General features: G+C 44.6%; 1 protein-coding gene across 1 annotated transcript; it reads left to right on the top strand.

Moving 5' to 3' along the window:
• Positions 1–8365: 8365 nt before the first annotated feature.
• EPUS_09103 (uncharacterized protein) lies at positions 8366–9844 on the top strand (the record flags this gene model as incomplete). The annotated part of the gene is made up of 1 exon (XM_007805043.1): positions 8366–9844. One exon carries the CDS (start codon positions 8366–8368, stop codon positions 9842–9844), a length of 1479 nt encoding a protein of 492 aa, XP_007803234.1.
• Between the last annotated feature and the right edge of the window lie 2151 nt (positions 9845–11995).

The raw sequence follows: 11995 nt of genomic DNA on the forward strand, positions 1-11995 counted from the left end.
TACACATTATTATATAATATAAATACTTTAAGAAATATAAAAAAAAAAGGTATATTACTTTATTATAAGTATATATTAAATATAATATAATAATATAATAATTCTAAAAGACTATCTTCTTAAAGAAAGCTTAATACTAAATATTAAAGAAAGATTTACTAATATAATAAATAAGTAAAGATATTATAAAAAAAGAAATTATAAAACCCTAAGAAATTAAAAGACGTACTCTTAGCTTATAGAATTAAGCTAGTAAGAGGAGAGGATAGTATTATAATATATAAACATACTAAGTACTAATAGGCACTACAGAGCTGCCTAACACTTTGTAAAAAAACTATAATAGACTTAGACAAGACTAGACTTTAAACTACATATATAGTTAGACCTAGATAATATAATATAATTAGAGGTAATTAGAATAAGCATTTATAAGCAATATTAGAGGTGATCAGGATAAGCACTTATAAGTAATAATTAGAGATGATTAGGATGATCAACTCTGAGCACAAATCTTTTACTCTATATAAGCACGCTTATTTCCTAGATAGTTTTATAGTCTTTGTAGTTAACTTATGTTATCAGCTTATACCTAAGTTAAAGACATCTTAGTATTATTTACTGCACTTCCTATTCTATCTAACTAACCCTTTAGACCTAGCTTTTAGTTAAGACTTATCTTAACTAGTTAAGCCCTAATATTAATATCTACTAAGCGTAACTACTAGCCGATAGATCTAAAGCTATCTAGACTAGTTTAGGCAGTTAAGTATCTCTACGAATCTATATTAAGCAAATAAAGACTATTATTTATACTAACTATTAAGCAAATCTAGTAATCCTAGCGACAAGATTACTATATATGTAATTTCTTCTTAAGATAAATACTTATTAATAAGGATGGGCTATGTTTCTAAATTAGTATTAAGATAACCTAACTATTATCTATAAGGAAGGCTAAGATATAGTTATTCTAGATGCCTTATCCAGATTCTCAGTTACGCTCTATAGCCAGCATCAACCTAAGGAGAAGGAACAAGTTTATCTTAGTATAGTACTGCTAGGATTAGATAATGTAGAGCTTGCTCAGCTTTATAAAGAAGTTAAAGAAGAGTTTAGCAAGCTATTTAAGCAGCTTCAGGCTATGCCCTTACCTGCTCCTAACCTTTAGCAACTACCTAATAGGCCTTATACTCTACTCTATTAAGAGAGTAGCTTTGATCTGGTCTAAATTAATATATAATAAGCTAAGCCTCATTTTATTATCTCTTAAAGCTTCAGAAAAGTAATGCTTAAGGCTATATATAATAATCAGCTCTATAGCGGCTATACTAGGCTGCGCAAAGCGCTCGCTAGCCTATAATAGCCTAAGATAAGCAAGAAGATTCTTAATTACGTACATTACTATACAGACTATAGAATAAATAAGCTATATTATGTAAGCTTTATGCCACTATTAAAGCTACTTCTAATGCCTCTGTAATCTTTTTACTCCTTAATAATAGATTTTATTACTGATTTACCCTCTAAAGATGGCTATAATATAATACTTGTTATTATAGATTAATTCTTAAAACGCATTACTTTTGAAACAAGGAAGAAGGCATAGTTGGCTAAGGATTAGGCTAAATGCCTCTAGGATAATGTTTTCTGTAGAAGAGGTTATAACTTATCTAACACTATTACTACTGATTAAGACGCTTGATTTATTGCCGCATTATAGAAGAGAGTATTTAAACTAGCTAGCACTTAATTAATCTATATTATAGCGTATTATCCTTTAATAGATGACTAATTAGAACACGTTAACTAAGAGCTAGAAATAACGCTACATTTTTATATTAATACTATACAGGCTAACTAGAAAGAGTTCTTACATATTATTAAGTTCTACTTTAATAGTAACTACTCTTCTGTCATCACTTAGACCCTATTTTAAGTCATCTATAGCTTTACTCCTAGTACTTAGCTAATACTGTTAATGCCAGAAGCGCTAGAGCAGTTGGTATAAGAGCGCAAAGCTGCCAGAGATATAGCTGCCAAGGGGCTTTAGATTGCTATAGAAGTAATAATAAACAAAGCAATCCAAGATCGATCATTTGACTCTGGCTAGGCTAGGCTGCGCCTTTCGCTAAAGAGCTACTTACTGCCTTCTACACGCAAGTTTGCACTCTCTTCATGTTACACTAGAGCTTTTCGAATCCTCGAGGCTGTTGGCAAGGGCAACGCGCTGCGAATAGACCTGCCTGCGGCCTAGAGAATCTACCAAGTGATCAGCAAAATCCATCTTGACCCTGCTTCGAGCCCTGATGATGATCCCTATCAACGAAACCTCCCCCCTCCGCCAGACCACATTGACGAACAAGGAATGGAACAATAAAAGGTGGAGAAGATAGTTGGCAAGCTCGTTGATGGCGAGGCAATATCATACAAAGTCAGATGGGAAGGATATGACGAAGAAGATGACACTTGGGAGGATCTAACAGCGCTAGAGCAGGCCCAGGAGTCAGTTAGGGCGTACGAAGAGGCTCTAGAGCGCTCTAGGCTCCGAGGGCGTCGACAAGCTGACGGCTCGACGCTCTATGGAGAGCCACAAGGGCGGCTGCGGCGCTAGACCAAAAGCGGAAGAGTTCAGCCCCGAGAGATGCTGTTTTTCTGCTTATTTCTGTTCTTTTCGATGACCACGAGGCCGTGGCCTTTTTCTGCTGCCGGCAACTGTTACGGCACAAAATGCCCTATGGCCTAGAGAGGCGTTAGGGCAGGGCATGGCGTTGGCCAAGCATTGGCTGTGCGCCAAATGCTCCACAAGTGCTATGCCGCATCCGGCATTAGGGCTGAGGGCTAGGGCAGGCTTGGCGCCCTGCGCGTCATATCTCTATCCTCGCCTCCATAGCACTTAGATAGTTCAGCCTTCACCATACCAATCGACATAGTCATACAGTTGCCTTCTATAGCTTCTTCGTAACTCTCCGCTATCTCTATAGCACCCCCCATACCCTGTTGCACGGTGTTCCGCGTAACAACACCTAAACCCCTCCATACATTCCAAACCATCGATTTTCACACCCTCGAAGTGCCTCAATAAATCGACAGAATTGTAGACTACCATACGATTATCAAGCCCTGAGGTGGATAAGGATACACACATTTTCCGGCGATAAAGGCTGTCCTTACGAGGTTGATAGATGAGATTTTGGGATACTATTTTGCCCCATCATAGATAGGTCTTTGCCCCTGAATGTCCCTTGGTGTACTTTATAACCTAAATATAGTAATTGCTAAATTGTCTTCTTTACTAGTTCTTAATTCTGAAAATGACTCTAAATCAGAGTTATTAGATACAATAAAAACGCTAAAAAAGATCTACAAAATTACTTAATTTGCAGAGCAAATTCGGACGAATATAGAGTTTGATTTAAAGAGCGAATTACTTATACACAAATTTATTAAGGGTGCTATAGCGCGCGTACAATCAGGGGCCCAAGCAGAGGCGGATTTGGAGCACACTCAATTGACTGAAGCAGCACGCGCTGCACGTGCGAAAGCCACGCGTCGTGCCGTACAAAAAGGAGGCATTATTACTGTTGAGAGGGCCAAGGAGCGAATTCGATTACGCACACGAAAGGAGCAAGAAAGTTGTGAGAAGAAGGAGTACTCTCGGCGTCAATGCCCTAAACGGGAAAGACCCAAGTTTGTACGCTTCTATAGGGCTATTTCTGCGCATGCCCGTCTTCGTATCAGTGCTATGGACTATGAGGACCAATTAGAGTATCAAATTAGCGATGAGGGGGGGCATTAGCTATAGAAATAGAAAAAATCTATCGTTGCGCTGCGGTGCACTAAGCTGCAAAGCTTAGTGCAAGAAGTGCACGGTTACTACGAGAAAAGGGACATATCATATTTTGGCCCGTGGGCTACCCTGGGCCAGGTCCTTTTTTCCTGGGCGGGGGTTCCCGGTTTGCCGATGGAGTATTAGATCACTAGCTCTGCATTGCACACAAGGGCATACCCTCTATATGCGATTTGTATGTGGTTTGGATGCGTTTACATACATGTGGAAGCTTGCGCTCACATTATACGTAAACCTGCATCAACTCACTGCTTTGTCAGAGCTATCACCATAAATAGTAGCTACTGCCCACGCAGAAATAGTATCGATTGCAACCGCATACGTTCAACAGTATCTAGTGCTGATTCAGATACTTAATATAGAGTCCTGATGATTCGGTTAGATTCATATGTCTTGACAAAGGTTCATCTGGTCTAACTCGCATGATTGAATTCACTGGCTAACTAATAATGAATGTGATGTGCCTACGTATAACTGGGTCGTAACAGTGAGCAGCAGCCAATGGGATAGTCCTTTACCCACGCAGCATGCAAGGAACTTCCTTCTGTTCGTAGACTCGGTACACGATAACAAAACCTAGACTCTTTCTTCCAAACGATGCGCGCTATTGATACTATAACACCTAGTACCTGGTCTTAATACTATAAATCAAGCAGCCCGCAGTAACCTCACCACCACGACCTTGATTGTTGCCTACAAGACCCATTGATTAGCACACACTCACAATCAGAAAATTCGGAGACACTTACAGTTCCTCCACGCATTATAAAAGATATCCTTGCACGTGTTATCTGTCACTGGGGTATCAAGATTATATTTCCCATCCTTAGGAGTACACTTATCGACATTCTTGATCAAGATATCGTACACGTCGGCCTGGTTGCCCATGCTCTCCGCGTAGGGGTACGCCATGTTGGCCACTACGCGGCCAATTAACCTGTCGCCGGCGATGATGGTCGCTTTGACATCGATGGGAACCTTCGCGTCGGTTTCTTTAGCGTGTTGCTCGCAGAAGTACTTGGATGCCTTCTTCATCTCAGCTTCATGGGAGTCTTTGACGGCTTTGGTGGGGTTGGGCACGCATTTTGGCTGGGAGGGTGGGTTTACGGGCTCGACACTGTCCTCGGGTGGGTCCTCAGGCCAGTTGGGTTGAGTGGGCGCTTGGCAGTTGTCGCCGTCGGCGCGCTTCAATTTGTTGGGAGCGTTGGCGAAGTCTTTGTGGAGTTTTTGGATCGCGGAGTCCACGTCGCCCATCCATTTCTCCATCTCTGAGGTTTTGATGTCGAAGAGATCTCGGAACTCGAATATAGGCGCCTCACGATCTGAATTGTAGATCTTTTCCATTTTGGTCCTGAGGCCGCCAATGGAGCCATCGATGCTTTTGTCAAACTCGGAGAGTTTGTCTGGTGTTGGATCTCCTTCACTGATACCCTGGATCCATTCCTTGATGTTCACCTTAGCAGGGGGTTTGGCGCCGGCGTTCTCATATGATAGAGCGCCAAACTTGTCATTGGGGACGGGCTTCGTCAGCGGCCCCGAGCAGTATTCGGTGTCAACCCTGCATGCTGTTAGTCGAGGGTGCCGGAGGAGTCAAGTTTCTTACTCGAGGCCTCTCCCACCCTGCTTATAGCACGCAAGAACTCTGATTAGTTTGAAGAGATCACCGCAGAGTTTTGATTTGACTTGTTGGTAGATGGTATTGAACTCTGTTCGAGGCATAAAAGTGGTGAATAACTTCGGGCTCTGATCCTGTCTCAATCTCTCTTTCGCCGCTTTGGCATAGGACAAGACCAAGGTCAAGAAGCCAAGCACGTCATCGCTGATTTTGGACCCATCAATGCCGTTGGGCTTTGATTGGAAATACTCTTTTGTTACGAGAGCAATGAATCTTCCTTGGGGTCCCCGAGGGGTGTCCCCATCGAGAATGTTCCGATTTGGTCCTTGGTCAGGGCCTGCGATCTGTTCCTTCATAAGACTGTATACAGCTTCAAGCGGCATTGACGTGGTGATCTGTGGTAGCCAAAACACGTCTTCAGCCTTGTCGGTATCTCTACTCGGAGATGCGATCTTCCAAGGGTTGCATTTGTTATTCGAAATGTCAAGGGTCTTTGGACCATTTCCCTTCCAAGGACTCCACTCGATCTGTCTATATCAACACGACAATACACAGCATCAGATGTCTACAGTACTTACAAGTTCATCCGCAACTGCTTTCACTGTTTTCGCAGCATCCCCGGTGCCGACCTTAATCTTCTCGCCGTCTAGAATGTATTCTGCATTAAGTTTCCCCTGACCAGATCCCGTGTCTGCCGACAAGTACCAAGTATCATGTTTGCGGTTGGCAACAACCTCTTTCTTTGCCGCATTTGTGTCCTGGTTGCTGCATTGTGGGTTTTCGAACGTGAAGGCAGGGCTCTCGAATTCAGCTCCGATGCCTGCATCACTGGCAGCGCGGCCTTTTATGGATGCAGCAAGCAGCAGTGGGAGGTACGGCAGTAGATGCATGATGGAAGGTATTTTGCTTGAGTGGTATGTGGTGCGGGGAGGCGATCGTGAGTTGCAGATTTGGCTGATTCTTCAAACACATACCGGTCAAGCATGAGCTTTATATATCTGGACAATCATTTGGGGCCGGCAACAATTGATCTCATCATCTTAAAATTCTCAAGACCACTGAAGACGAGGCTGTGTATAGTTGTTGGATCTTCTGACTGTATTTCGTTTCACCAGTCTGTCGTGTGTCACCAGTCTGTCGTGTGTCACCAGTCTGTCGTGTGTCACCAGTCTGTCGTACGCCATGTCGAGGAACCTTAATCTCAGTTGCTTGGAGGTAGGGCCAGCGAAGGCCAAAACAGAGTGAGACCAACGTTAGGCTGAAATGTGATATGTCGAGAAACCCATCAATCTCCTTAGCTTGAGGGAAGAGGCAGCGGCGGCGAAGCTGAAGAATAAGTACAGCAGCAGACGGGGGCATTATAAGGACGTCATTGATCACAGCCTCGCAAATATTCAGACAGAGGGGGCAGAAACTCATATACCGAAAGGCAGGGGCCAACAATTGCGTATCATATTGCGCACAGCATCGGCAGGCAGGGCAGAGTGCCTTGAGATGTGGTTTCATGCGAGACCTCTGGTTGCATTGACGCCCTCGAGCTTGGGCTTGTGAGCTGTAGGCGTTCGTTGGTTCTCGTGGGATTCACTGATTTTTGTTGTTTTCGTAATGTAAGGCAACGCCATCCTCTGTGAGACTTACTGTTATTGACGAATTTTGAACTGATGGAAAGGGAGAGGCAATCAAGATCAAGAGCTCACGGTCTCACGCCTAATCCGGCACAGGCTTTGACGAGTGAACAGCATGTCAGAATGATGCCGTATCAAGACTTAAAAAATCAGGCTGCCTGTCTCAGGCTGCTTGAAAAAGGGGCTACTATGACAGTAAAACCATGATGGACGACGACAGTTCACTCAGCAGACGATTCCAGGGCCTCTGATCAATTTTCGAGATTGTTGGAAATGAGAGTCCTCATGACTTGATGTTTCAAATCTGGCTGTCCACACTGAAGGGAAGCGGCATATGGAGGTGTACTTTACCCGCAGCCGGACCCTGATAGCGCACGCCCCTAATACCACTAGTAATAACAGTACATTAAGTCTTTCTGAGTGCTCATGATTGATCATAACAATTTGTATTATATTTGTATATAAATTGTTGAGATCTATCCTATTAAAGTGAGCTCGCTGATCGCCGTGGCCAGCTGTTTAGAGACGCAGGGACCAATGACTATTCGAAAATGGTCGCAACGACAAGAGGCGCCAAGGCAGCAGCAGGATGGCTACAACGCACAGGACTCCTCCCACAATTCAATCTCGGCCTCAACTAACACTAACAGCCAGGGCCACACAGCCAACCACCCGGAAAGGATAGGAAGGTGGGATGTCTCTTCGTAACCCAGAAACGGATGGCTCATAGGTTTTCTTCCCTAGAGGGTTTCTCCTATAGACTGTTGTTAGTATCTCCCCTCATGAGCTCAATGGCTCGATAGGTATAAGAATAATAATAATAATAATTCTATTAAAGTAGATATCTTAATTATTTAATAACGTGGTTCATAATCATCCCGCGCATTCGGTCGGATACTTTTGATCTAGTACTGTATCTCTACTGAAGATCAGAATCGGCTGTAGGATTAATATAAGTTCTGAAGCTAAAGTATAAGTATAGTTGTATCAGATTTGAAAAAAATTTGAAAAATTTGAGCTAAAATAGTGTGGAGTAGTGAGCTAGTTTAGCATGCCAAGACCTAAAGGCCAAGAGTTTTAGTATGCCACCCCCATCTGTGTCCTAGAGAGTGGGGCAATGTATTAGAACTAGTCATTGTGAGCACCGTGCTAACAATACTTTTGCCTCATACTGTAGTACAGATATGAAAATTCTGTTTGTCAGTTTCGTTCCTTACCTTAACTCACTCACGCATACTGACCCCAATAGCCTTCAACCCAGCATCTACCGCTACCATGGCACTCACTAATCTGCCTGTCGAAATTCTTGAGCACATAGTCAGGCATGCCCTGCCAGAGGGATTTGAGAGCCTGGCTTTAACCTGTCGGAAGATCTATGCAATGTGCACACCGTTCATTGCACGGCACAACTTACTACGGTCGCATTTCCAACATGTGATCTTTTATGAAAAGATGGGAGACCCACTATACACCATCAGATCAGCCTTCGATCTAATTGCACGTATTGTAACTGAGCCTATTGTAGCACGTTACGTACGGTACTTAGAGTCCAAGGTTGACAGCTGTTTCCTCTATCACCGACCCCGCCATCTCTATCCAGATGTCAATTGCGGCGACGTCGTGATCAAATCCTTTGCCGAGTCGCCGTACCTTAAACAAGCAGGTCTCGACTGGCAAGAATATTATGACGAGATTGAAAAGGATCTCGAAGCCGCTCGATACTCGCAGTATGCGGCAGCTTTTCTGCTGACGCTTCTACCGAACGTCGAGAAGATTGCGCTACCTAAGAAATGGAAATCTGTCCTCGCAACTGACAAGCTCATTGACGCCGTCATTCACAAGGCCCGGCAATCATATCATCTCCCGTTTGATACATCGAGCCTGACCAAGCTTACTGAGTTCGAGGATTCTGTCCCTTTGAATGCGCACCAGCGCTTCGACATGGCTTTGGCGAGCCCATTCCTGGCTCTACCTCGCGTGCGGTCTTTCTGGGGCCCTAGCTGTGTGGCTAGGCAGGACAGTGGTCACCAGAGCATAGACAAATCCCAGCTTACATATCCATTCGGGGAGTCACTTGAGACGGTTGACTTTGTAAGCAGTGACATAGACCCTGCAGGGATTGCCATATTTCTCAAACACACCACACGCCTGAGAAAGCTGACGTACTCGCACGCATCTAAAGACAGTGAAGGCCCTCATGACGACGACTGGGATATCTGCAACTTCGTGACGAAAATAGAGCACGCGGTCGGAGCCCATCTCGAAGAGCTTTCTATTTCAATCCGCGAACTGCGAGGATCACTTACTCCTGGTAGGGCATCACTGCGCGGCTTTCAGCAACTACGAAAGCTCGAGCTCCCCATTGAATTCGCCGTGTGTAATGCTAGTGCCGACGCCGCTGCGGACCGCAATATCATCTTGTCGCTAGAATCTTTGACTATCGAAGACGGTTCAACAAACCACCCCACATCGGACAACAAGCAGCCAATACTTGGACACCTTATTCCTCCATCAGTCCGTCAGCTGTCGTTACTCTCATCTGGCGCACAGGATCATGCGAAGGCGCTCGAGGTTATATTTCGGCACTTCGCCGCTAAGAAGCCATCCAAATTGCCTGCTCTTGAGGAGATCTACTTGTCTTGCCCTGACAGTGCTGACGATTTGTACAAGGAGGAATGCGCTGAATTGCAGGCGGAGACCGAGAAGGCGGGCGTGGTCTTGCATTTGAAGGCGTGGTCATTCAACTTTTTATAGTTTGGAGTGCCCAAGGCTTTCAAATGCAACCGCGGAAGGTGCCTATCTAGCTATTATCAGCAGCTCCAAGGGAATGCGATCTGGTCGACGTTCAGGAAGCAAACAACACAAGAAGACGACAGCAACCGGTCCCTGTCGAGGTATTCCAATGTCATGCTGGTCGAACCAGTGATGGCTCTCCTAGCATTATTTTTAGAGGGTCTCTTCCTGCTAAGGCATGCGTAGCCCACATAACACGTCAGACCCGTCTGCGGCCAATTGTAGCCGCGGTCCTTTTGGTTCAACAGCACGCCACTCACATAACGTGTCACCCCTCTAAAATCGCACCACATCCACCGACTGACTTATCTACACCATTTCTGGGGCATTCAACTGCGAATGAATATGGACTTCTTCATGCCTTTAGCCAGTAATCGTGATGCCCTTGACATTTCCCTCTCACCGCCCACAGTGAGAGGACTTGCTACGTTGTTTAGACTACTAGTGGCTCTCCAGTATCTCGTACCAAACGCCATCACGTGTCGCCAGCAGTTTCTTTTAAGGACTTCATATATTGCAACCATTAATCTTGTCACAGTGAGCAAGCCCTACCAAGTGTCAACCTCCGTCTCGGCTGCCTCACAAAAAATCTCCTGCCGATTCAAACGGGAAGAAGTCTCTTGCCTGGCGACAACTACACGATCGGGCGCCTGCTTCTTACAGCGTTCACTTTTCGATGGCTATTTTGAGCCGGTTCCGTGAAATACCCAATTGCGATGCAAAATGACCAGAGTCATGGAGAGTGCTTTTTCTGTAGCGAAAGGACCACCAGCCGGAAGGGTTGGGGGGGACGATTGCCGGGCCCATCTCGATGAGCCTGAGGTGGTTCCGACTCAATGCAATCCTTTTAACTCTGCCGGATGCCTTGCCTCCCCTGGCTGCCGCCCATACTGTCTGGGAAATGTAACGCTTTCCGGCTTGCACGAATTCGTCAATTCCTTGACCGGTCCGAGTGGCAAGATCATCTCGACCAACATAATGGGAAGCTGAAAGTCAGCGGAAGCGCTGAAATGTCCGCATCCGCGAGCGCAGTGTGGCAAAGCATTCAACTCGGCGCAAGAGCTGAGGCTCTATCTGGAAGACGTCGAGCCTACAAAGTGGACTCAAAAGGTCCAGCATCCGATGGGGTCTTCAGTTCCTTATCAATGAAGAACTATTTATTTTTGAATCGATTCGCCGTCTAATTTCTTAAAATAAATAAATTCGGTAGTTTTACAGTGAGTCTTATTGCGATCGTTCCGTATATTATAAGTATAAATGGTGTTCAAGATCATAAGAGAGCGTAAAGGGTAAATCTACTGTGCATTGCGAAAGTGTTGCGAATCCTTGGCGTTGTATCCAGAATTGCTGGCGCCGCGTTGTCAAACAGAACACGGCTCTTAAGGGTCATCTATAAAGTTGTATTATGTAGATAATATATCAAAATGATGCTGAGCTTCTCTTGACTCTAATGATATAGATAAGCAATAATACAGATCTTGATTGGGAAAGCTGACTTTTTACATAGTAAATTCTACTTCTTACAGAAGAATCCTCTATATCTAAATCTATATCATTAGAATCAGGAAGAGCTCAGCATCATTTTGATATAAGAATTGTACAACAAAGATCCGTAAAAAAGCCTTAAAGAGCTGTTTCTGTTTAATGACGCGGCACCAGCAACTTCACACCCGCCAAGTTTTTCGCAAGACTTTCGCAATGCACAGTATTGTGCGTCCCAAAAGTGTTGCAATTCCTTGGCGCGACCCAAAAATTGCTGTGCTGGCGGGGCAAAAAAGCGGTCAAATGGCGGAATCGCCAACTGCGTGGTAAATAGGCGTAGATTTTGCTTGTAAATGCTCATGAAGCTCGCTATTATCCCGATTTGGCCCTATATTGATTTTTGAGCTTGGTGTTGCGTTTCGCGATGAGTAATCTACGTTTTTCGCGGGCTGCGGTCGAGAATATGGCCCTGTTGCTTGCTACTGATGTAGAACCTCGAGAAATAGCTCAAATCTATCGTTGCCACGCTTCAACGGTAGGCAGAATCAAGCAGAATATCGTTGTATTTGGAGATCCACGGCCTGCGCCTGTATTGGTTTAGGGTAGGCCTCGAAAAATCACACCAGAAGC

This window comes from Endocarpon pusillum (assembly GCF_000464535.1).
Source record: "Endocarpon pusillum Z07020 unplaced genomic scaffold scaffold3870, whole genome shotgun sequence".
NCBI lineage: Eukaryota > Fungi > Ascomycota > Eurotiomycetes > Verrucariales > Verrucariaceae > Endocarpon > Endocarpon pusillum.